The 27,534-nt window shown below is 39.2% G+C and overlaps 1 protein-coding gene across 3 annotated transcripts in view; it reads left to right on the top strand.

The window, feature by feature from the left end:
* The window catches only part of TTC17 (tetratricopeptide repeat domain 17), a 154,662-nt gene that overhangs the window by 112,627 nt on the left and 14,501 nt on the right, over positions 1-27,534 (top strand). For all 3 annotated transcript variants that reach the window (XM_027114958.1, XM_027114956.1, XM_027114957.1), the window contains 3 exons: positions 240-360; positions 2,253-2,412; positions 3,332-3,415. In XM_027114958.1, coding sequence (XP_026970759.1) covers positions 240-360; positions 2,253-2,412; positions 3,332-3,415 — 365 coding nt within the window. The remainder of the gene's footprint in view (positions 1-239; positions 361-2,252; positions 2,413-3,331; positions 3,416-27,534) is intronic.

Raw genomic sequence — 27,534 nt, 5'->3', positions numbered from 1 at the left:
ATTTATTTTTACTTCATCATCTGTCTTTGAAAACAAGGCTTTACTCAAAGATGATTGTTATTCCCATAGCTGTGAATGACAAGATTTTAGTTAGTTCTCTAGGTGGTAGAAATTCTAGACTAGAAGAATGACTGGCACCTCCAATACACCAATCTGGATGAAGTAATCACCAGGGCATAAGACACTATACGTTCTGTTCCTTTGCAGTCGTGTCGATTGATGACATACTTTCCTTCCAGGAAAAAAGCGTGACTACCAGAGTCTGGGATGGCCCAGCCCGGACGAGTGCCTCAAACTCCGCTGGGTAGAGCTGACGGCCATCGTGAGTACCTGGCTTGCAGTTTCTTCAAAAAACATTGAGTGAGTATCTTAAACCTCTCCCTCCTTCATGGCATTTGTGACCAGTGACCCCACTGGGCCCCAGCTGACCTCATGGCTGCCCTTCTTTGTCAACAGCTACTAGAAGAGTCGTCCTCTCTAGGGTTGGTGGTTCAGAGGATACCACAGTTGGACTCAGCCCATTGTACTGAAACAGTCGATGTGCCCCCTTCTCAGTGCCTTCACCCATACTTTCTAAGCTATCTAGAAGTCACGGCTAACTTACTTAGTTTGAATTAAAGACTGGATCTCTCTCAATCAAAGCACAAAACCTCCCTGACATGGTGTGCTTACAACGGGAGCCAGAGCAAATCCAGATTTACAAGCACCTCCCGGGACCCAGGCGAGCAAGGTTGCCTCTCTTGTAGCTGCTTTTTCCTGCCTGGATGCTCAGTCTCTTTTGTTGGCCCCTTTTCTACCTTTTAAGCATTGGAGTTCCCCAAGATTTACCACTAAGCCTTCTTATTTTACAATCACTCCTAGTCAGACTGCTCTACTCCCAGAACTTTTGAATATTTTTCAAAACCACCTGCTTTTCTTCATCCCCATTGCGGCCTCCTTAAACCAGAGTACCGTCATCTCCGCTTAGATTCATTCAGTGGCCTCCTAGCTGGTCCTCTTGGTTTATTCATTCTTGCATCTCTTCAGTCCATGCTGTCCACAGTACTCAGCGTTATTCCTCAAATATAAGTCAAATAATTCTTAAAATACTCTAGTAACATAAATATCGCTGTTCACAGTGGCCCACAGAGCCCTTCATGATTTGCTCCCTGCGTGTCTTTCCATCTTCAGCTCTGCCCTCCCCGCTCCCTCCCTTCACATGTAGTATCTCCTTTGCCTGTGTTCTCAGCACCTTCTCCCTTCCTGGTTAATTCATACTTCTCCTTCTGGTCTCCACTTAAACCTCTTCCGCAGGAAGTCCTTCATTAACCACCTCCTTCCTCCATCAGCATGGAGGAAATATATACCCTCCTGTAGTAAACTGACATTGCACTGTGTTTTTATCTTTTACAATTCATCACACCTGTAATAACCGACTATCACAAGACTATGAGCATCATAACTGTGGGAACTGGGTATGTTTTGTTAATTATTATAACCCTGATATCTGACGTGTAATAGGCTGTGAATAAATAATGAATGAATGAATGTTTGCATAATATGTGTTAAACTTTTTAAGTAGCTATAACAAAATTTGGCAGTGCCAATTTGCCACATCAGTATATATGATATATATATGATAGGGTATAACATTTAGCCTGTCTATAGCAGGAAAATGACCCCTTTGGAACCATGAAGGGAAGTACTTATATCTTATACATAGATACAGTGAATAGCTGGATCTGTATAACATTTACTGTCTAAACTTTAGCTAACTTTTTCTGTGGGGACAAGTGTACTTGTGCATAGAGGGAAAGTAAAAGATAAGAACCACCTGTGGGTATTTATCACTATCTGTACCCTGGAAGAAGTAGTCCTAGAAGAAAACCCACCTGGTTTAAAACCTCCCCGGTGAGAAAAAGTGGCCAAGCAGCAGTAAGGAAATCAGACATCACGGTGCATAGAAAGGAGGCAGCTTGAGGAGACTGAGAAAATACTGAGTTCAAGACTCAGATCCCAACACTGCTGCTTTGACCCGGGGTACGATGTCTATTCATACATTCAACAGATGGTCATTACCAGGCACTGGAGTCCTTGTGCCTGTAAAATGAGAGATCAGGCTAAATAACTTCTGAAGTCTCTTCCATTGTGAGATTCTGTGGTTCCAGACACTTCTAAGCATATGTTGAAGTTATGGTCAGCTGATTATTAATACTCTTTCTCCCCACCCACTCAGTTTTTCCCCGGCTAAGGTGGTCCTCTCCATTTTTCAGCATCACAGAACACATAGACTTTGCCACCCCAATACAGCAGCCAGCCATGGAACCTGTTTGCAATGGCAATCTCCCCACGAGCATGCACACCCTGGACCACTTGCAGGGGGTTTCCAACCGAGCCAGCCTCCATTACACGGGCGAGAGCCAGTTAACAGAGGTGAGTGCTCGGCGTTATTCAGCCTCTCTGTGGTTTTTAGTCCCACAGTCATGATGCAACTGATAGCAGAAAGCACAAGCAGCCAGGCCGTATTTTTTTGCCTGTTTTCAGATGGCTGTCATCTAGGTGGCTTAGGCAAAGCCTGATTTCTTTCAGGCCCTGTGACTGAGCTTATGCTTTTTTTTATGAGCAGGAAATTTTAATTCTGATTTATTCCTTGAGGTGGGTAGCATTCTGCTTGCCATCAGACAGAGACTCTTCGTGAGAAATATTTGGGGCAGTTAATCCTCCTATTGACATTCTTAAGAAGGAAGGGAAAGAGGACAGACCCAGCATATACATAGAAGAATAATTGGAAAACATGCCACAGCAGAGGCATGTTAAATAAGTAGAGGATTTGTTAACTAAGTTTTGGTATAGATGTGAGATAGTGTACAATAAGAGCCATTAAGAAAGATGTAGTAGAAATATATGTATTGGCATGAAGAAACTTTTAGAATATATTATGTGAAAATGTAGGTAATAGTTTACAGTGTGATCCCATGGTATACAGTCTGTGAGAGAAATAATATATGTGTATATAGGAAAATATCTGAAAGATACATAAGAGATATCAACAGTGGTTGTGTCTGGGTGACAGGATTACAAGTGCTTTTTATTTTACTTACTCTATATTCTGTAATACTGTAATGAATGTGTTTTACATGTCCATAATTTTTGTTAAGTGAGAGAAGGCTGAGGGGATGGTAAAATGGCCTTCAGTGTATCTTCCACAAAATGCTTTACCAACAGGACCACAGCAGGTACCCCAGAGAAGCAGTCTGCACCTGTGGTACAGTGCCCAACTCAGCGTCAGCAGTGTCACCAGACCTCACCTCATTTTCATTCCTCTAATCTACCATCTTTCTCCCTATACCAGGTATTGCAAAATCTTGGCAAAGACCAATATCCACAACAGTCACTTGAACAAATTGGCACCCGAATTGCCAAAGTTTTGGAAAAGGTAAGTCACTCTGTAGGAAAGCTCTAAACTATTGCCCACTTTCTAACTTTTCCCGATTATTTGCCACTCTGTGGCTCTGACCTGTTCTGTTAGTTACTTAATACTTGGTACCGAAGGGATGACATGAAATGTTTCAATCACTTTTCCATTACTTTTTCCATCAGTTGGTTAGTATTCTTTTTTGCTGCTTTGTTGACCTTCTGTGCTTAAACTTTACATGGTCAGTTTTCTCTTTTATAGTCCAGCGTGGATATATTCAGGTGATGCCACTGTGAACTATGGAATCTAGGTATGGGAAATAAGTCAGGTGTTCCTTTTTTGGTGATAAAGAATATTTGGTATTTTGGATGGTGGGTGGGAATCACATCTTGAAATATCTTTTTTTCTTTGAAATCATGAAAAATATTTGCAAAACTATATTTTCATACAGCCTACAGAAAATATAATTAAGAGTCTCTAAGACTGTTCATCTGCCTCTGTGTGATATTTGTATAAAGAGGAAGTTTTTAAATTTTAATTTAATTATTTTATGGTTAAGAATCTCTCCACTTTATTATTATAATGATATTGAAGAGGTAACATAAAATAGTGATTAAAAGGGTCGACTCCACTTCTAGTAGGTAGGGATAGGATAATCGCATCAGTTTAAAAGAGAGGAAGTGGAAGGCACTCAGCAATCACTATTCCATGAGAATTCTGAAATTCATCTGGCCATATGTCACCGGTTCCCCCAATTCCAGGGTAGGATATATTCCTTTTTAATTAATTAATTAATTAATTTATTTATTGCTGCATTGGGTCTTCGTTGCTGTGAGAGGTTTTCTCTAGTTGCGGCAAGCGGGGGCTACTCTTCATTGCAGTGCGCGGGCTTCTCATTGCGGTGGCTTCTCTTGTTGCAGAGCACGGGCTCTAGGCATGCAGGCTTCAGTAGTTGTGACTCGCGGGCTCTAGAGCGCAGGCTCAGTAGTTATGGCACACGGGCTTAGTAGCTCCGCGGCATGTGGGATCTTCCCAGACCAGGGCTCTAACCTGTGTCCCCTGCATTGGCAGGCAGATTCTTAACCACTGCGCCACCAGGGAAGCCCAAGGATATATTCCTTGAATAGGGCCTGTTTTGGTTCCCTGGGGTTGGTTTCCTAATCTGTTTCTCAGCTTTCAGCTCTTCTCTCTGAGCTGTCTTTCCTTTTCCTTAGGAGTGTCCTGTATTTGTAGCTGAATAGCTTACTCAGCTTGCTGCCTGTCTCTATCCTTGGCACAACTTCTTGGAAAAACTTTGTGGACTTTCAAATTATAAGCCATCCCATCAGACAAAAGCCACACCCACAGATCTCTTCAAGAAGGCCCCTGTCTCCTTTGAACATGAGTCCAGGGCAATACCTTTAAGATTCTTAGACACCTTTGGTCTAACGGAGAGTCTCTGAGGCTTAAATCTAGACTCAGATCTTTCTGAGGTGGTAGTAACAAAGTGTCTTACTGCCGTGCTTTTGATTTGATCTTAATCCTGAGGCCATAGTTTTACTGGTAGCACCTGGATTTGACTTTTTGTGGAAACCTTGTGCTGACTAGAGAAGCTGGCAATTGAGAAAGTTTCATTTTCTAACCCTGCAAGTCCCAGGTTGGAAGCATTTTCTCTAAATTTTGCTTGAAAACTGCATAGTTCCTTGTTTAGGTCTCCTCTCTCTTTTAATACCTAAAAAAATTATAGGTGATTTTTAAAAAACCATTTGTCACTTTTAGCGCTCTTCCTAGAGGTCTTCCTGGCCAGATCCACAGCTTTGTTAGGTATTTTCCTATATTCCAAGATACAGCCGCACTATTTGTTTTGCCAATAGATTATAATGCCGCTTCTCCAGGGTCCAGTAGCAGTATCCCCAGTGCTCTTCCAACCTTCATTAATGGTCTCGTTGCTGCTCCTTCGTCAGGTGTCCTCAACCCATTCCCCAGACTTATGTCACATGCTTTAAGTTTCTGTTGCGGCCACACTCCATTCTTGATGCCAAATACTATTTCCAGTTATCTTTTTGCCTAATAAATCATGCCAGGATTTACTGGCTTAAAACAAAACTATTATTTGCTCAAGATTCTACAACCTGAGCTGGACTATCTTCTGATCTGACTTGGAATCATTCATGCAACTATAGACATGGGGAGACCTAAGTGGGGCTGGTCGCCAAAGAAGGCTGGAGCAATTGGAATAGCTGGGACACAGTTGGATATCGTCTCTCTCCAAGTAGTCTCTCTAGCAGAGAAGCTGGACCTTTTTACATGGTGGCTCAGGGCTCCAAGAGGGTGAAAGCAGAAGCTTAGAGTCCATGCACAGAGGTGGAACAGCACCACTTTCACCCCTTCTATCTGTCAAAGCAAAGTCCCAGGGCAGGGGAAGTATCCTCCGCCTGCTGGCAGTGCAAAGACTATGGCCTATCTTTTATCTACCGCAGTGCCTTTAAAAGGAGCAACAATAAAACTGACAGCTTCTCAGTGGAAATGATGGAAACTAGAAGCCAATGTAATGACATCTTTAAAGTACTAAAGAAGAAAACTGCAAGCCTAAAATTCTATACCAGCAAAAATACTGTTCAAAAATTAAGGTGAAGTAAAGATGTGTTTAAACCAATAAAATTCAGAGACTTAGGCATCAGTAGGCCTGCACTGAAATAAAAATTAAAGGGAGTTCTTCAGAAAAACGATCCCAGATAGAAATATGGACATGCCAGAGGGAAAGAAGAACACTGGAAAGAAAATATAAATGAAGAGTAATTGTACAAAATGATAACTGTACTGCCCTGAGGAGCTTCACCTTTATATATAACTAAAATTCATGGTAACAGTAACATAAATGATGGGAGGGAAATAAATGTAGTTTAAAAGTTCTAAGGTTTAATTGGTATCAGCCAAGTAGTAAAAGAAATAATTTGCATTGGACTGTAATGAGTAAGAATGTATGTTTTAAGCTCTAGGCTAACTACTAAAAATGGTTTTACAATATAATTCAGTGGAAAGAAAATGGAGTAATGTGAAACATTTGATTAATCCAAAGAAAATCGAGAAAGGTAGAGTCACATAAAAATAGAACACAAATAGTAAAATAGTAAATAAAGTATATCAGTAGTTAACTACAAAAAAGATTTATAATTTAAGCATTTTGTATAGAATGGATTTTTTTTAATCCAACTATATGCTGCTTATAAGAGAAATTCTTCAAATATTAGGATACAGAAGGGTTGAAAGTACAAAGATGGAAAATAATATACCATGCAAACAATAAAAAAGGCAGATATGGCTACACTCTTTTTAAAAAAAAAAACAACTTTGAAGCAAGAAACATTATGAGAGTTAGAAGGGCTAAAATGAAAAAGATTGATGATACAGATGTTCAAGATGATATGGAGAAACCAGAACTCTGATACATTGCTGGTGAGAGTATAAAATGTTACAGTCATTTTGGAAGACAGTCTGGTAGTCTATTAAAAAGTTAAGCATATATGACCCAGTAATTTTACTGCTAGGTATTTATCAAAGAGGCATGAAAACTATGTCCACAAAATACTTGTTAAAAAATGTTCACAGTAGGGGCTTCCCTGGTGGCGCAGTGGTTGAGAGTCCGCCTGCCAATGCAGGGGACGCGGGTTCGTGCCCTGATCCGGGAAGATCCCACATGCCGCGGAGCGGCTGGGCCCGTGAGCCATGGCTGCTGAGCCTGCGCGTCCAGAGCCTGTGCTCTGCAATGGGAGAGGCCACAACAGTGAGAGGCCCGTGTACCGAAAAAAAAAAAAAAGAAAAATGTTCACAGCAGATTTATTCGTAACATCCAAAAATCTGGAAACAGTAAGATGCCCATCAGTAGAAGAAGGGATAAACAGTGTTATATTTATACACTGGATACTATTCTGCAAGAAGGACCCTATATCCATATTGATGAATCTCAAAAATATTATTGCTAATAAAAGTCGTTGGACACAAAAAAAGTGTATAGTGTATGATCTCAACTATATGAAATTCTAGAACAGGCAAAACTAACCTATGGTGATAGAAATCAGAACAGTGATTGCTTTGTGGGGGGAAGCGGTTGACTGGGAAGCAACTTGAAAGGACTTTCTGGAGTGTTGGAAGTTTTCTGTGTCTTTAAGCAATAGTCAAAACGGAATGTTATACCTAAGGTCTGAGCGTTTCTCTGTATTTAAATTATACCTTGATTTTTTTAAAATGAAGTTTAGATAACGGTTTTAGACCACAAGAAACTGAAAGATATATGTTATCAACAGACTTGCATTAAAAATCACTAAAGGGATTTTTTCAGGCAGAAGGAAAACTATTCCAGGTAGAAACTCAGAAATACAAGAAAGAGTGAAGAGCAACAGAAAGAGAAAATATTAGAGTATATGTAAATGAGTATGACAGTACAAAATAATAAGTAGTGTCTTCTGAGGTTACAGGTCATGACAAAAGCAACACAAAAGGCAGAAAGGAATTGCACTGATCACTGTAGATGGTCTCAGGTCCAATTAGACATTTCACACTCATGCAATTGGCCTCACTTAGAGTGGGCTTCACCCAGAAGGATAAGGGGCTAGGACACCACAGCAGCATCAGTCATATACCTCCAGAATGAGCACTCACTTAGGCCAGGGACCATTCTCTGCCCACCCTTCTTTCCTGCCAAGTGACTGTTCACATGCTCGGGAACAAATCAAATGATTAAGTGTGGGAACTACCCTGGCTTAGATGCTCCAAGTTCCATATGAGAACCAGTATCTTTTGTAATAGCCACGTGGGCATAGAGTGCTAGAAAGGGACACGGCTAGCTACAAGAACCATGGCACTTAGAGGCTTCAAGCTTCCTACCTGGTGTTTATAGTTTTTTCCCAGTCTTATCAGTCCAGATACAGTTTACCAACCAAGCCCATTTTTACTGTAAGTTGTCTTGCCTAGTGATAGCTAACATTCCCCCTTTATTAGGTCTTCAGGAAAATAGGGCTAGAAGGTAATCCAACATCAGTTTCCATTGTGGGCTCACAGACTGACCTCCATGACCTTGAGTTATTAACTTTAGTACAGTAGCTCTCAGACTTTAGGGTACACCACAATCACCTGGAGGACTTGTTAAAACAGATTGCTAGGCTTCTATGACAGGACTTACTGATTTAGTAGGTCTAGGGCCGGGCTTGAGAATTTGCATTTCTAGTAAGTTCACAGCTGATACTGAGTGATGCTGCTGATCTGAGGACCACACTTAGAAAATGGCAGTGATAACAAAGCAGAAGCAGCCCTTCCCATTTACCTTTCAGAAAACAAGGATCTCCATATCCTCTCTGCTCCAACTTTTAAAATGCTCAGTCGTTATCCTTTATTATTTCTTGAAGAGCCCATCTGTAGTTGTCTCTTTAGGGAGTTTTTAGTTTGCATTACCATAATTATCACTAAGTGTCAGCAGATGACATTGGTCAGACTCCATTTCAGGGTTAAATCATTATGCACTACCAGAACCCTCAGAAAGCTGCCCAGGTTGCAGCTGAGGTTACTCTCCACACGTGGTAGCCTCTGCAGAGGTCTCACCTCTGGCCCCAGATGCACACCATGCTGCCACCATTGACCCCGCAGCTGGTTTGTATGCCAGGTTGCCACGTTGTCCTGTTTGACCTTGTGGGCTAGTGCAGAAATAGTTCTCCCATTTTTGTCTCCCCAGGTCTTCAGGTGGTGGCTTGTGGGCACTACTTTGTGCTGGTTAGATCTACAGCCAACCCAACTTGGGTCAGAACCAAGCTGCTCCACCTCCTTTTCTGATCCAGACCTAGTTACAAACATGGAGTCTTAAGCTCATGTGCTTGTCTCCTCCCCGCCCCCTGTCAGGCATCAATGCCTACTTTGGCTCAAATGCATCAACTACACCAAGGCAATATCATTCTTGCCAGTCAGCCCATTTGTAACTAGGTTTCTGGTCAGCTCCATTTCATGGACAGTGGGGCATTTTCTCTCAGCATAAGTTTGTCTCCAGCTTTCATCCATTCCTACAAGGGGAAGCTTTATCCCCTGTCACACAGTGTCAAGCTTCTGCCATCAGACTGGGGGCAAGTTGGCCCCCACTGAGGCTTCAGTCTTATCAGCATCTTCCTCTCCATTCCCTTTGTGTCCTGGTGCCTTGGCCATATTGAACCAAGGATATGAAAGTCTGTTTCATTGCTACTGCTGCTCTGCAGTGCCCACTGTTTGTGGTTTTAAGACCAGCTCGATAGATATTTCATACTTGCACACCTCAGTAGGGCACCTTTCTTGCCTTCACTCAGGAGGATATAGAACAGGACATACAGCAGGCCAGCAGGGAAGCTTTTCATGTATTTCTCCAGGAGTCCCCATAGCTCTCTGGCAGCAGTCTTGGGGACTGTTCTCTGCTCCAACCACCCAATTGATAGCTCAGGGATAAAGGATCAAGACCACATGGATGAGTGTGGGAACCACCCTGGCCTGGAAGTCTCAAGTTCCATGTAAGAACCAGTGCCTCTTTACCAGTCCTATGGGCCTAGAGCCCAAGAGTTCCAACAAGGGACAAGAAACATCACACTGGGGAAAGCTCAGAGCTGTGGCTTCCTACCAGATCATCACAGTCCACTAGCAGTTTACAGTCAGGTCATCTTTACCATAAACAATGTTGCCTAGTAATGTGGGTGACATTCCACCTTTATTATGTTTCCAGGGCAACTTAGCTGAAAAGTTAACATGAGATTAATTTCCCAGGAATACACATAGACAAAGTGTTAGGCTTTAACATTTCAGGAGAGTAATAAAATTAAAGTAATAATTTATATTTTTTGTCTGTAATAATTCAAAGATGCATGTTATACTTTTAGGCTAACCACTAAAAGAACAGTTAAAGTATAATTAAGGGAAAATGGAATAATAAAAAACATTTGATTAATTCATAAAGGAGGCAAGGAAGACAAAGGATTATAAAACAGGTGGGTGAAATAGAATACAAATGGTAAGATGATAGTGATAAACCCAGTATATCAGTAATCACAATAAATATAAAAGGACTAGGTACCCCAATTAGAGTGCTAACATTATCAGACTAGGTTAAAATCTTGAACCCAATTATGTGCTGTTTAAAGTAACACATCTTAATATAAGATACAAAACAGTCGAAATTAAACTGATGGAAAAAAGATACATCATACAAACATTAATCAAAAGAACCTGGTGTAACTATACTAATATCAGACAATGTGGAATTTAAAGCAAGAAGCATTACTACAGATAAAGACAATTCATAATGATAAAGTGGTCAGTCCACCAGGATATTGAAAGTTGTAAATTTATATGAAACCAATGCCATAGTTTCACATTATATAGACAAGCATTAAACATTGACATGTAAAAGGAGAAATAGATGAATCCACAATCAAAATAGACTTTAACATACCTCTTAATAGGTGATAGAACTAAGCAGACAAAAAATTAAGATATAGAAGATCTTACTAATAAACTTGACATAACTGATATTTATATAATGCCACATTCAACTGTGAGGATATTTTTATTTTTAAAATGCATATGGAACATTCACCATATTGATCATAAGCTGAATCATAAATTAAACCTCAATTAAATATTAAACCACTGAAGCAATTTAGAGTTTACTTTCTGACGATGATGGAATTAACCTAGAAAAAAAATCCGAAAAAAAAGGATAGAAAATTCCCAATGATTTTGATGAGATTATACTACACCTCTGAATGACTCAGGGTTCAGTGAAGAAAGCAAAATTAGAAAATATTTTGAAATGAATGACAATAAAGATTTGGCATATCAAAACTTATGGGATGCAACTAAAGCAATGCCTGAGGGAAGTTTATAGCCCTAAATGGATATGTTAGTTAAAAAAAAAAAAATGACTGAAACGTAGTGATCTGTGCTTCTACCTCAAAAAGCTAAAAAAAAGAACAAAATTACACTGAGATATTTCCTGCCCATATCATTGGCAAAAATTTAGAAGTTTGATAGGATAGGATACCCTTGGTGAGACCATGGGAAAACTGGCAGTGTCATACACTGCTGGTAGAAATGCAAAATGGAATAATCTCTATGGAGAGAAAATTGACAATATCTAGCAAAATTGTACATTCATTTACCCATTCAGCCAGCAATCCTGCTTTTTGGAATCTTTCCTGTAAATACAATGGCAAAAAAAATTACCTGACAAAAATACCTGTGAATAAGGCTGTTGATTATAGCCTGATTTGTAATAGTAAACTAAAACAATCCAAATGCCCAGTAGTAGGGGGTTGATTGAATAAAAAGTCCCATGTGGCTGCTCATTGTGTGTGAACATCCACACAATGGAGACTTCTGAAGCTGTCAAAATGAATGAGGACCATCTCTATAAACTTATATGGAGTAATCTCCAGGATATAGCAAATAAAAAAAAGAACAGTAGAAAAATATTATGTCTTAGGTTACTCTTTATCTCTTTAAAATAGCAACTTGTGGGGATGGGAATTATATGTAGAGAGAAATAGGTATTTTAAAATGAAAGACTAAATTTGAAAAAAAAAATTTAAATGGTGTCCCATGGAAGGAAGACAGAAATAGGATAGAAAAGGCACGGAATGAAGCTAGATTTCCTTGAATCTACATTGGTTTTTTGTTGTTGTTGTTTGACTTTGGAACCAAATAAATATTTTGCATAATTACAAAGAATTTTTAAATAAGAGAATTCCTAATTAAAAGTAAAATTAAATGAGCCTAACTTTGCATTCCATTGGTAGTATAACCATATCAAGAGGAAGAATTCCAAGTGACTTTAAAACACAGTTATTTGGCTGTACATCCTTAATGGAATTTACCCTAAGAACAAAAGAAAACCTTATACTGTTTTCAGTAATACTATTGTATTAATAATATTGATGTTATTCTTTTGAGATTGTAGGTGTATGTATTGCAAAATAAATGAGTAATTTTGTTGGTGATGTTGAAAACTGGAATTTTGAGTATCGGTAAAAGGACATAGAGATGTGAGAATGATGATAAGTAAACATCTCTAGTCTTGAATTGGAAGTATTAGTAAGAATTCTTGAACTATTTTATTGATATATTTACACATGTCCTAGCTTTATTTTACTGAAAAGACTAGAATCTATGACTAGCCCACTATTAGTAGGCACCCTTAGTACCCAGATTGCGATCTTTAAATACTGTTTTCCACTTTAAAACAAAGTCTGTAATAAAAGACAAAGAAGGGCATTATATAATGATAAAAGAATCAACACAAGAAGAGGATATGGCATTAATAAACATATATGCACCTAATACAGGAGCACTTAAATATATAAAGCAAATATTAAAAGACCTAAAGGTTGACAGTAATACAATAATAGTAGGGGACTTTAATACCCCAGTTACATCAGTGGACAAATCATCCAGACAGAAAATCAATAAGGAAACAGTGGTCTTAAATGACATGTTAGACCACTTGGCCTTAATAGATGTCTACAGGACGTTCCATCCAAAAACAGCAGAATACACATTCTTTTCAGACAGATCACATGCTAGGCCACAAAACAACTCCCAATAAATTTAAGAGGACAGAAATTACATCAAGCATCTTTTCCGACCACAACAGTATGAAACTAGAGATCAGTTACAAAAGAAAAAGGGGAAGAACACAAACACGTGGAGACTAAACAACATGATGCTTAAAAACCAATGCGTCAATGAAAAAGTCAAAGACGAAATCAGACAATACCTTGAGACAAATGAAAACAAAAAACTTTCCAAAATCTATAGGGCACAGCAAAAACAGTTCTAAGAGGGAAGTTGGTAGCAATTCAGGCATACCTCAAGTAACAAGAAAAATCTCAAATAACCTAACCTACCCCCTAAAGGAATTAGAAAAAGAAAAATAAAGCTTAAAATTAGAAGAAGTTAGGAAATAGTAAAGATATGAAAGGAAGTAAAATAGAGACCAAACAAGACAAAACAAAACAGTAGAAAAGATCAGTGAAACCAAGAGCTGGTTTTTTGAAAAGATAAACAGAATTGATAAGACTTTAGTCAGGCTCATTAAGAATGAAAGAGAGAGGACCCAAATAAAATAAGAAATGAAAGAGGAAAGGGACCTCTCTGGTGGTCCAGTGGCTAAGACTCCACACTCCCAGTGTAGGGGGCCTGGATGTGATCCCTGGTCGGGGAACTAGATCCCATATGCCGTGACTAAGAGTTTGCATGCTGCAACTAAAGATTCTGCATGCTGTAAATAAAGATCCCGCATGCCACAACTAAAGACCTGGCACAGCCAAATAAATAAATAAATATTTTTTAAAAAAAAGAAATGAAAGAGGAGAAATTAAAACATATCACAGAAATACAGTCATAAGAGAATACTATGAACAGTTATATGCCAACAAATTGGACAAACTACAAGAAATGGATAAATTTCCAGAAACATATAATCTTCTAAGACTGAATCAGGAAGAAATAGATAATCTGAACAGACAAGATACTTTTATTAAAATTAAATCAATAATAAAAAAAACGCCCAACAAACAGAAGTCCAGGACTGGATGGCTTCATGGGGGAATTCTACCAAACATATAAAGAAAAGTTAATACTTACCCCTCTCAAACTATGACAAAAACTTGAAGAGAAGGCAGTACTCCCAAATTCATTCTGTGGGACCATCATTATCCTGATACCCAAATCAGACAAAGATACTACAAAGAAAAAGAAAATTACAGGCTAATATCTGTGATGAATACAAATGCAAAGAACCTCAATGAAATATTAGCAAGTCCAGAAACTAACACACCATTGTAAAGCAATTATACTCCAATAAAGATGTTAATTTAAAAAAAAAAGATGTGGCACAGCCTAAATAAATATTTAAAATATATATATATATATTAGCAAGTCAGATTCAACAATATACAAAAAGGTCATACACTGTGATCAAGTGAGATTTATTCCAGAGATGTAAGAATCGTTCAGTATCTGCAAATCAATCAATGTGATACACCACATTAACAAAACAAATGATAAAAATCACACAATCATCTCAATAGATGCAGAAAATGCATTTAACAAAATTCAACACCCATTCATGATAAATATTCTCAACAAAGTTGGTATAGAGGGAACAGATCTCAACATAATAAAGGCCATTTATGACAAACCCAGCTAACATCATACTCAGTGGTGAAAAACTGAAAGCTTTTCATTTAAAATTGGAATAAGACAAGGATGTCCACTCTCACCATTTCTATTTAACATAGTATTAGGAGACCTGGCCATAGCAATCAGACAAGAAACAGAAAAGGCATCCAAGGATGAAGTAAAATGGTCACTATGTGCAGATGACATGATACTACATATAGAAAACTCTGAAGTCTCCACCAAAAAACTATTAGAACTAACGAATGAATTCAGTAAATTTGCAGGATACAAGATTAATATACAGAAATCTGTTGCTTTTCTATACACTAGTAACTATCAGAAAGAGGAAGCAAGGAAACAGTTGCATCAAAAATAATAAAATACTTAATAATTTTAACCAAGGAAATGAAAGACCTATACTCTGAAAACTGTAAGATGCTGATGAACAAAATTGAAGATGATACAAATAAATGGAAAGATATCCCATGTTCATGGTTTGGAAGAATTAATATTGTTAAAATGTCTATACTACTTAAAGCAATCTAGAGATTTAGTGTAACCCTTATCAAAATATCCATGACATTTTTCACAGAACTAGAACAAATAGTTCTAAATTTTGTATGGAACCACGAAAGACCCCAAATTGCCAAAGCAATCTTGAGAAAAAAGAGCAAAGCTGGAGGTATCATGTTCCCTAACTTCAGACTATACTACAAAGCTATAGTCATCAAAACAGCATGGTACTGGCACAAAAACAGACACATAGATCAATGGAATAGAATAGAGAGCCTGGAAATAAACCCACACACATATTGTCAATTTATGACAAAGGAGGCAGATATATACAATGGGGAAAAGACAGTCTCTTCAGTAAGTGGTGTTGGGAAAACTGGAGAGCTACATGAAAAGAATGAAATTAGAACATATTATCACATCATATATAAAAATAACTCAATGGATTAGAGATCTAAATGGAAAATTGGAAACCATAAAACTCCTAGAAGAAAACACAGGCAGTATATTCTATGACATAATTCTTAGCAATATATTTTTGGATCTGTCTTCTCAGGCAAGGAAAACAAAAGCAAAACTAAACAAATGAGGCCTAAATAAACTTTAAAACTTTTGCACAACAAAGGAAACCCTCAACAAAACAAAAAGGCAACCTACTGAATGGGAAAATGTATTTGCAAATGATATGTCTGATAAGGGATTAATATCCAAAATTTATAAAAAGCTCATTCAACTCAATATTAGAAAAACAAATAACCTTATTTAAAAATGGGCAGAAGATCTGAATGGGCATTTTTCCAAAGAAGACATACAAATGGCCAACAGGCATATGTAAAGATGCTCAACATCATTAATCATCAGGGAAATGCAAATCAGAACCACAATGAGCTATCACCTCACACCTGGCTATCTACAAAAAGTTAACAAATAAGTGTTGGCAAGGATGTGGAGAAAGGGGAAACCCTAGTTCACTGTTGGTGGGAATGTAAATTGGCACAGCTGTCATGGAAAACATTATAGAGGTTCCTCAAAAAATTAGAAATAGAACTACCATATGATCCAGCAATTCTACTCCTGGGTATATATCCAAAGAAAATGGAAACACTAATTCAAGATATGGAAGCAACCTAAGTGTCTATCAACAGATGAATGGTTAAAGAAGACACACACACACACACACACACACACACACACACACACACACAATGGAATATTACTCGGTCATAAAAAAGAATGAAATTTTGCCATTTGCAACAACATGGATGGACTTGGAGGGTATTATACTTAGTGTCATAAATCAGAGAAAAACAAATACTGCATGTTTTCACTTATATGTGGAATCTAAAAAAATAAGTGAATGAATATAACAAAACAGAAGCAGTTGTATAGATACAAAGAATCAACTAGTGGTTACGAGGGAGGTGAGGGGTGGGCAGAGGGGCAGCACGAGGAAGGGGATTAAGAGGTACAGACTACTAGGTAAAATAAATAAGATACGACATTTTAATGTACAGCACAAGGAATATAGCCAATATTTTATAATATTGGGTTGGCCAAAAAGTTCCTTCGTTTTTAAAGTAAAAATAAAAGACACATTTTTCATTTTCACCAAGAACTTTATTAAACAACATATTCACCCTTTTGTTCCACTACCTTCTGCCATTTTTCAGGCAACTTCAAAATTCCATCTTCCCAAAACTTTTTATCTTTTTGAGCAAAGAACTGTTCCAGGTGCCTTTTACAGTCTTCCAGGGAATTGAAATTTTTTCCACTAAGAGAATTTTGTAAAGACCAAAATAAATGGGAGTCCGAATGTGCAATGTCTGGTGAATACAGCGGATGAATCAGAACTTCCCAGCCAAGCTGTAACAGTTTTTGCCTGGTCATCAAGGAAACATACGGTCTTGCGGTATCCTGATGGGAGATTATGCATTTTCTGTTGACTAATTTTGGTCGCTTTTCATCAGGTGCTGCTTTCAGTTGGTCTAATTGGGAGCAGTACTTGTTGGAATTAATCGTATGGTTTTTCGGAAGGAACTCATAATAAAGGACTCCCTTCCAATCCCACCATATACACAACATCACCTTCTTTGGATGAAGACCGGCCTTTGGTGTGGTTGGTGGTGGTACATTTCATTTGCCCCACGATCTCTTCCATTCCACATTATTGTACAGTATCCACTTTTCATCGCCCGTCACAATTTGTTTTAAAAACAATGTTTTTGTTACGTTTAAGTAGAGAATTGCATGGTCAAGTAGGTTTTTTGCGCTTAACTTACGTGGAACCCAAACATCAAAGCGATTAAATAACCAAGCTGGTGCAAATGATTTTCAGCACTTGATTTGGATATTTTGAGTATGTCGGCTATCTCCTGTATGATAACTTTGATTTTTCTCAATTAATGTCTCAATTTGATTGCTATAACTTCAACTGGTCTACACAACAGTGGAGCATCGTCCAGCGAAAAATCTCCAGCACAAAACTTCGCAAACCACTTTTGACACGTTCAATCAGTCACAGCACCTTCTCCATACACTGCACAAATCTTTTTTTGCATTTCAGTTGCATTTGTACCTTTCTGGAAATAATAAAGCATAATTGGGACTTTCCTGGTGGTGCAGTGGTTAAGAATCCACCTGCCAATGCAGGGGACACGGGTTCGAACCCTGGTCTGGGAAGATCCCACATGCCATGGTGCAACTAAGCCTGTGCGCCACAACTACTGAGCCTGCGCTCTAGAGCCTGCAAGCCACCACTACAGAGCCCGCCTGCCACAACTGCTGAAGCCCATGCACACTAGGGCCCGTGCCCCACAACAAGAGAAGCCACCGCAATGAGAAGCCCACGCATCGCAAGGAAGAGTAGCCCCTGCTTGCCACAACTAGAGAAAAGCCCACACGCAGCAACAAAGACCCAACGCAGCCAAAAATAAATAAGTAAATAAATAAATAAATTTATTTTTAAAAAAGCATAATAGGCCAAAAATGTTGCTTTTTTCTTCCATCTTCAGTATTAAAATGGCTACACAAAAATTCACCAATTTTGATGTTTTTTTAAAAATGCACGCTGATAATGACAGCTGTCACAATACAATCTAACAAAATTGTTTCGAATGAGGTTAAAGGCAACTAAGTGCTGCTAAAGCCATCTTACGGAAAAAACTGAACAAACATTTTGGCCAACTGAATAACTATATTTCTTTTTATGTTTATTTATTTATTTATGGCTGTGTTGGGTCTTTGTTGCTGTGCGGGCTTTCTCTAGTTGCGGCAAGTGAGAGCTGCTCTTCATTGCGGTGCGCAGGCTTCTCACTGTGGTGGCTTCTCGTTACGGAGCACAGGATCTAGGCACGCAGGCTTCAGTAGTTGTGGCACACGAGCTCAGTAGTTGTGGCTCGTGGGCTCTGGAGCTCAGCCTCAGTAGTTGTGGTGCACGGGCTTAGTTGCTCTGTGGCATGTGGGATCTTCCTGGACTAGGGCTCAAACCCATGTCCCCTGCACTGGCAGGCGAATTCTTAACCACTGCGCCACCAGGGAAGTCCCCCAATAACTTTAAATAGAGTGTGCTCTGTAAAAACATCTAATCACTGTGTTGTATATCTGAAACTAATATAACATTGTAAATCAACTGTACTTCAATTTTTTTTCTTTTTCTGGGAAATAATGCTTTAATTTTATGTCTTAACTGATTTTTACTACATTGCAGCAAGTTGAACCATGAGGAAACCCATGGAATATGACCATAACAGCTCTATTAAAAGCTGTCAGCTTTTTTCTGTAGTGTTTTTTTTTCACATCTTTATTGGAGTATAAATGCTTTACAAAGTTGTGTTAGTTTCTACTGTACAACAGAGTGAATCAGCTATACGTATACATATATCCCTATATCGCCTCCCTCCCACCCTCCCTATCCCATCCCTCTAGCTCATCACAAAGCACCGAACTGATATCCCTGTGCTCTGCAGCAGCTTCCCACTAGCCATCCATTTTACATTTGGTAGTGTATATATGTCAGTGCTACTCTCTCACTTCATCCCAGCTTCCCCTTCCCCACCATGCCCTCAAGTCCATTCTCTACGTCTGCGTCTTTATTCCTGCCCTGCCACTAGGTTCATCAGTACCACTTTTTAAAATCTATATGTATGCGTTAGCATACAGTATTTGTTTTTCTCTTTCTAACTTACTTCACTCTGTATGACAGATTCTAGGTCCATCCACCTCACTACACATAACTCAATTTCGTTCCTTTCTATGGCTGAGTAATATTCCATTGTATATATGTGCCACATCTTCTTTATCCATTCATCTGTTGATGGACATTTAGGTTGCTTCCATGTCCTGGCTATTGTAAACGGTGCTGCAGTGAACATTGTGGTACATGACTCTTTTTGAATTACGGTTTTCTCAGGGTATACGCCCAGTAGTGGGATTGCTGGGTTGTATGATAGTTCTATTTTTAGTTTTTTAAGGAACCTCCATACTGTTCTCCATAGTGGCTGTTATCAATTGACATTCCCACCAAAAGTGCAAGAGGGTTCTCTTTTCTCCACCCCCTCTCCAGCATTATTGTTTGTAGATTTTTTGATGATGACCACTCTGACTGGTGTGAGATGATGCCTCATTGTAGTTTTGATTTGCATTTCTCTAATGATTAGTGATGTTGAGCATCTTTTCATGTATTTGTTGGCCATCTGTATATCTTCTTTGGAGAAATGTCTATTTAGGTCTTGCGCCCATTTTTGGATTGGGTTGTTTGTTTTTGTGGTATTGAATTGCATGAGCTGCTTGTATATTTTGAAGATTAATCCTTTGTCATTTGCTTTGTTTGCAAATATTTTCTCCCATTCTGAGGGTTGTCTTTTCATATTATTTATGGGTTCCTTTGCTGTGCAAAAGCTTTTAAGTTTCATTAAGTCCCATTTGTTTATTTTTGTTTTTTATTTCCCTTACTCTAGGAGGTGGGTCAAAAAGGATCTTGCTGTAATGTATGTCATGGAGTGTTCTGCCTGTGTTTTCCTCTAAGAGTTTTATGGTGTCTGACCTTACATTTAGATCTTTAATCCATTTACTTCATTTTTGTATATGGTGGTAGGGTGTGTTCTAATTTCATTCTTTTACATGTAGCTCTCCAGTTTTCCCAGCACCACTTATTGAAGAGACTATCTTTTCTCTGTTGTATATTTTTGCCTCCTTTGTTAAAGATAAGGTGACCATATGTGCGTGGGTTTATCTCTGGGCTTTTTATCCTGTTCCATTGATCTATATTTCTATTTTTGTGCCAGTACCATACTGCCTTGATAACTGTAGCTTTGTAGTATAGTCTAAAATCAGGGAGCATGATTCCTCCAGCTCTGTTTTCATTTCCTAAGATTGGCTATTTGGGGTCTTTTCTGTCTCCATACAAATTGTAAAATTTCTTGTTCTAGTTCTGTGAAAAATGCCATTGGTAATTAGATAGGGATTGCATTGAACCTGTAGATTGCTTTGGGTAGTATAGTCATTTACACAATATTGATTCTTCTAATCCAGGAGCATGGTATATCTCTCCATCTGTTTATGTTATCTTTGATTTATTTCATCAGTGTTTTATAGTTTTCTGAGTACAAGTCTTTTGCCTCTTTAGGTAGGTTTATTCCTAGGTATTTTATTCTTTTTGTTGCGATGGTAAATGAGATTGTTTCCTTAATTTCTCTTTCTGATCTTTCGTTGTTAGTGTATAGGAATGCAAGAGATTTCAGTGCATTAATTTTGTATCCTGCAACCTTACCAAATTCGTTGATTAGTTCCAGTAGTTTTCTGGTGGCATCTTTAGGATTCTCTATGTATAGTATCATGTCATCTACAAACAGTGACACTTTTACTTCTTCTTTCCCAATTTGTGTTCCTTTTATTTCTTTTTCTTCTCTGATTGATGTGGCTAAGACTTCCAATACTCTGTTGAGTAATAGTGACGAGAGTGGACATCCTTATCTTGTTCCTGATCTTAGAGGAAATGCATTCAGTTTTTCACCATTGAGAGTGGTGTTTGCTGTGGGTTGGTCATATATGGCTTTTATTATGTTGAGGTAGTTTCCCTCGGTACCCACTTTCTGGAGAGTTTTTATCATAAATGGGTATTGAATTTTGTCAAAAGCTTTTTCCTCACCTATTGAGATGATCATATGTTTTTTTTTTTTTTTTTTAGGCATCAAATAAGTCATTTATTCTGACTCTCTTTTCTCCAGGTTCCTTCTAACAGCCAAGAGTCTATGATTTCACTGGGTGGTGAATCTGTTTTCCTAACAACAGCACAGATCATATGTTTTTTATTTTTCAGTTTGTTAATATGGTGTGTCACATTGATTGTTTTACGTATATTGAAGAATCCCAGCATCCCTGGGATAAATCCCACTTGATCATGGTGTATGATCCTTTTAATGCATTGTTGGATTCTGTTTGCTAGTATTTTGTTGAGGATTTTTGCATCTATGTTCATTAGTGATATTGGTCTATAATTTTCTTTTTTTGTGATATCTTTGTCCAGTTTAGTGTCAGGGTGATGGTGGCCTCGTAGAACAAGTTTGGGTGTGTTCCTCCCTCTCCAATTTTGGAAGAGTTTAAGAAGGATAGATGTTAACTCTTCTCTAAATGTTTGATAGAATTCACCTGTGAAGCCATCTGGTCCTGGACTTTTATTTTTTGGAAGATTTTTAACATCTTTCTTTGTTTCTATTTCATTTATTTCTGCTCTGATCTTTATGATTTCTTTCCTTCTACTAACTTTGGGTTTTCTTTCTTCTTCTTTTTCTAGTTTAAGTGTAAGGTTAGATTGTTTATTTGAGATTTGTCTTGTTTCTTGAGGTGAGCTTGAATTGCTATGAACTTCCCTCTTAGAACTGCTTTTGCTGCATCCCACAGGTTTTGGATCCTGGTGTTTTCGTTGTCATCTGTTTCTGGGTATTTTCTGTTTTCCTCTTTGATTTCTTCAGTGATCTCTTGGTTATTTAGCAGTGCACTGTTTAGCCTCCATGTGTTTGTGTTTTTTACTGTTTTCCTGTAACTGATTTCTAATCTCATAGCATTGTGGTCAGAAGATGCTTGATACGATTTCAGTTTTCTTAAATTTTCCAAGGCTTGATTTGTTTTTTTATATACATTTATTCTTTTATTTATATTTATTTTTGGCTGCGTTGGGTCTTTGTTGCTGTGCGTGGGCTTTCTCTAGTTGCAGCGAGCAGGGGCTACTCTTTGTTGCGGTGTGCGGGCTTCTCACTGCAGTGGCTTCTGTTGTTGCAGAGCATGGGTCTCTAGGCACGTGGGCTTCAGTAATTGTGGCATGCAGGCTCAGTAGTTGTGACTCTCAGGCTCAAGAGCACAGGCTCAGTAGTTGTGGTGCACGGGCTTAGTTGCTCTGCAGCATGTGGGATCTTCCTGGACCAGGGCTGGAACCCATGTCCCCTGCATTGGCAGGCAGATTCTTAACCACTGTGCCACCAGGGAAGTCCTCCAAGGCTTGATTTGTGACCCAAGATGTGATCTGTTCTGGAGAATGTTCCATGTGCACTTGAGAAGAAAGTGTATTCTTCTGCTTTGGGTGGAATGTCCTAAAAATATCAATTAAGTTGATTTGGTCTATTGTGTCATTTAAAGCTTATGTTTCCTTATTTATTTTCTCTCTGGATTATCTATTGGTGTAAGTGGGCTGTTAAAGTCCCCCACTATTATTGTGTTACTGTTGATTTCTCCTTTCATAGCTGTTAGCATTTGTCTTATGTATCGAGGTGCTCCTATGTTGGGTGCATAAATATTTATGATAGTTATGTTTTCTTCTTGGATTGATCCCTTGATCATTATGTAGTGTCCTTACTTTTCTTTTGTAACTGTCTTTATTTTAAAGTCTATTTTATCTAATATGAGAATTGCTACTCCAGCTTTCTTGTGATTTCCATTTGCACGGAATATTTATTTCCATCCCCTCACTTTCAGTCTGTATATGTCCCTAGTTCTGAAGTGGGTTTCTTATAGACAGCATATATATGGGTCTTGTTTTTGTATCCATTCAGCCAGTCTTTGTCTTTTGGTGGGAGCATTTAATCTATTTACCTTCAAGGTGATTATTGATATGTATGTTCCTATTATCATTTTCTTAATTGAGTTTGTTTTTATGGGTCTTTTTCTCCTCTTGTGTTTCCCACTTAGAGAAGTTCCTTTTGCATTTGTTGTAAAGCTGGTCTGGTGGTGTTGAATTCTTGTAGCTTTTGCTTGTCTGTAAAGCTTTTGATTTCTCCATCGAATCTGAATGATATCCTTGTAGGGTAGAGTAATCTTGATTGTAGCTTTTTCCCTTTCATCATTTTAAATTTGTCCTGCCACTCAACAACAAGGTAAAACAGAACCCCAAGAGGAAAACAGAAAAGCCTTGTCTGTGGTGGCGAGAGTTTAGGTGGAGGTGGAACTTACGCAGGGGCCAGGTTTAGGGTGGGGCGAGACCTATGCAGGGGGGTGGGGGTGCAGGTGATGTTTGAGCATGGGACAGGGCCTGGTTCAGGACCCGCACCTGGTTCAGGACCCTCGCAGGCAGAAAAGGCCTTGGGGGCAGGCCCTAAGTGTGTGTGTGGAGGGGGGAGTCGACATTCAAGTGTGGGGTGGAGCCTCTGCTTAGGACCTGCCCAGAAGCAGAGAGGCAGCACGTCCAAAGGGGTGCCTCTGGAGTATGGAGTTCCAGAGTTTGGAGGTAAGTCCCTGGGTGAGGGTGTATGGGTGGGGTTTTCGCCCAGCACGGTTGGAGGTGGTCTCCCACTATAGAGGTAGGGCCCTGGGTGTAGGGGTGGGGCTTGGGCTCTGCGTGGCAGGAGGGAGACTCCAAGGGCAGAGGATTAGGCCCCAGAGCCCAATAGGCTCTCTGGTGCTTAAGTGGACAGGGAAAGTGCTGGCTGCGTTCCTCTCCATTCCTCTGTGCCCTGCCCCCCGCCCTCTCCCCCAGGGTCTCCCCCATCCCCACTGGACCCCTAACCGTGGGTGGGTCCCGCTGGGTGTAGGAAGTCCTCCCCTACCCCAGCCGCCCCTCAGGGAGGCCGGACCCATAGATCCAGCCTTTACTTTTGCTCCCCCTTCCCTCCCTCCCACTCCCTCAGGACCCGCATGGCTGGAGGGGGCCTCGGTGGGCAGAGGATCAGGCCCGGATCTCAGCAGGCTCCCGGGCGCCCACGTGGGCAGGGGAAACCTGGCCACTCTCCCTTCTGGTTCTCTGTCCTCCCAGTTGTCCCCCAGTTTCCCCCTTCGGGTGTAGGATCACTTCCCCTCCCCCAGCCACCCCTCAGGGGCGCCAGTCCTGTCCCGCCTCCAGTTCTTCTCCCCCCTCCCTCCCCCACACCCCACTTTCTACCCGGTCGCTGGGGGTTCCTCCCATCCCTTTAGGTGTCCATGGTCCCCCACCAGTGCCTGGTAGGTGCCCTAGTTGTGCGGAGACACAAATTCCTCATCCTTCTAGTCTGCCGTCTTGACTCTGCCTCCTTTCCAGGCTTTAGGCTTGATTTATTTATTTAATTCGAGTGTCCTTCCTTGACTCTGTTCCCATATGGAATGGCTCTTGATCTCATATAGCCTTGCCAAAACCTTTGTGCAGTTTACCACAGAGTAAAGGGTTGAAAGGTTGATCTCTGTACTACAATTTTTAAAAATGACCTTCTAGATCCTTCTAGGAAAGACGAAGATGGTAATAAACATGTATCCTTCCTTTCTAAATGAACAGTACTTTAGGATAAATAATTGATGAGAAAAGTCTCTTTATAGGAGTATTCCAACTAATAAACTAGGAATGATCATTGCAGCCCCTAATTAAGTTATGGCAGTGATTACCACTGGCTGCTACCATCACAAATAGAGAGACAGTATGTGTGTACTCTTGGAAGTTCTCACTACCACCTATGAAATAGTTTTGCCCCCAATCCTCCCCAAAAAAGTCAATCCTGAATCCAGTCAAGCCCCTAACTACCAACTTACAGGAAATACAGGGGACAGAGGAACATGTCAGATGGTTCCATGAGGATGCAGTAAGCAGAGTCCAGTCAGTGTGAAACTACAGGATAAATACCCTGTATTTCTAGTACAGAAATAAATTTTAAAAATTAGGTGGTGGACTCTAGAGATCAAAAGAGACTTAAGGAATACATTAGCCATTTGCAATGTATGAACTTTAGTTAGATTATGATTAAAACTGTAAAAGGAAAGCAAAGTTTTATAAGACAGTTGGGGGAAATAGGCACACCAGATGAATACTTGATGGTATTAAAGAATAATTTTCAATATTTTAGGCCAAAGTTTTTCAAGTTTATCTTTTAAACATGAGGTTGTATCTTTTAGAGGTAACACTGAAAAACTTACTTGTGAAATTATATAGAGTCTGGGATTTGCTTCAGATTAGCATGGATGAGGGTTTAGATGAAATAGGATTGGCCATGAGTTGTTGATAAATGTTGAATCTAGGTGATGAGCACATGGAGTTCATTATACTGTTCCCTTTATTTGTATATGTATTTGAAATTTTTCATTATAAAATACCTCAGAGATGTAATCACAAAAGTGAGCAAAGAAATGACATAGAAAATGAGTAGGTAAATTTTTTTAATTGATATGTCTTAAACTAAAAATATATTTCTTTAAGTAATTAAGTCAGATACCCCGTGGATGAGTTAGATAAATTCAGACACAGTTAAATAATTAGTGAATTGCAAGCTTTGTGTAAAAAATTACCTGGAGTATTATAGAGACAAGGAGGTAAAGGAATCAACAGATTCAGGAAGTACCATGTATCCCAAGCTGGGTAAATAAAAAGAAATCCACGCCAAGATACATTATAACAAAGACAAAGATATCTTAAAAGCATCTGTTTCAGTCAGGGTACTGTCAGGAAAACAGAAACAACACTAGGTATTTCAGAAGAGCACACTGAATTTAGAGAACCGAGTACAGGCGTACCTAGTTTATTGTGCTTCGCTTTATTGCGCTTGGCAGATGCTGCATTTTTTGCAAATTGAAGGTTTGCAGCAACCCTGTCTTGAGCATGTCTGTTGGCGCCATTTTTCCAGTAGTATTTGCCCACTTCGTCTCTTTGTGTCACATTTTGGTAATTCTCACAATATTTCGAACTTTTTCATTATTATCATTTGTGTTACGGTGATTCTGTAGCCAGTGATCTTTGACGTTACTACTGCCACTCACTGAAGACTCAGGTGATTGTTAGCATTTTTTAGCAAGAAAGTATTTTTAATTAAGATATGTACATTGTTTTTTAGACATAATGCTATTGCACACTTGACAGACTACAGTATAGTGTAAACATAACTTTTATATGCACTGGGAAACCAAAAAGTTGGTGTGACTCGCTTTATTGCAATATTCCCTTTATTGTGGTAGTCTGTAACTGAACCCGCAGTATCTCTGAGGCATGACAGTACCTTGTGGTGGAGGGCTGAAAAAGAAAAAAGGAAACAGGTAAACCAGAGATATTAATTGTAGGGAATGAGAAGGTAAGCATTTGAGATTTTCAAAATCTAGAGTCCACAGGAGAGAGCTCTGAGCGAGCTAGACTTCCTGCTTCTGAGGAGGGAGCATGGGCTGGCTGCTGGGTCTGGGAGTGCTGGAAGAAGCTGGAGACCAGAGTGCTGCCCACAAAGTGCTGTTGCCACAATGACAGTGACAGGAGCAGCATGCAAACGGGCAGAAAAAGTCCCTTTCCCTCTTACCTTCCAATCCCCTAGCACATATGTTTGCAGAACCTAAAAAGAAGCCAGCTAGCAAAGGAGAAATGTGGTTTGCAGAGTTCCAGCCACAGTATCACAAAGCAGATTATAGAATTTTGAATTTGCATCTGAGAGAAAATAGCTTAAGAAATATGACAGCAGCCTTTCATTCATTTATTCAGTCATTCAACAAATGTGTAGCAAAGTATTGTGCCAAATACTTTTCAGGTGCTTGGCATCAATCAGTGAAAAACTTTAGACCTAGATCTCTGCCCTCATGGGGACAGAAAGGACAGATCACCTATAGAGAAGAGATGACTCAAATGACAGCCTGTTTTCCATAGCAGCTATCTAAGCCAGATGACAGTTTTGGAAGTATACTGGGCCCGCTAGAATTCTGCACCCTACAAGGAGGGAAGAATAAAGGCACTTAAAGATAAAGAACTGGAAAAAGTTTACCAGGAGCCCCATCCTAAAGGAACTTTTCTATATGACAGCTAGAGAAGGATTGTCTGAGACAAAGGAAGATTCACTAAGCAAATAAAATTATACAGGTGTACAAACCCAAACAAACACTGTCTGTAGAAAACAATTTGTGGGTTTTTAAAATTTATTTATTGTTAATGTTTTATTTTTTTAACATCTTTATTGGAGTATAATTGCTTTACAATGGTGTGTTAGTTCCTGCTTTATAACAAAGTGTATCAGCTATACATATACATATATTCCCACATCTCCCCCCTC

The sequence above is a fragment of the Aethalodelphis obliquidens genome, unplaced genomic scaffold (assembly GCF_003676395.1).
Source record: "Aethalodelphis obliquidens isolate GAN/ISIS:26980383/991018 unplaced genomic scaffold, ASM367639v1 scaffold14, whole genome shotgun sequence".
In the NCBI taxonomy this organism is placed as follows: domain Eukaryota; kingdom Metazoa; phylum Chordata; class Mammalia; order Artiodactyla; family Delphinidae; genus Aethalodelphis; species Aethalodelphis obliquidens.
Note: the sequence above shows the minus strand (reverse complement) of the source record. Positions and strands in the feature narration are given on the sequence as shown.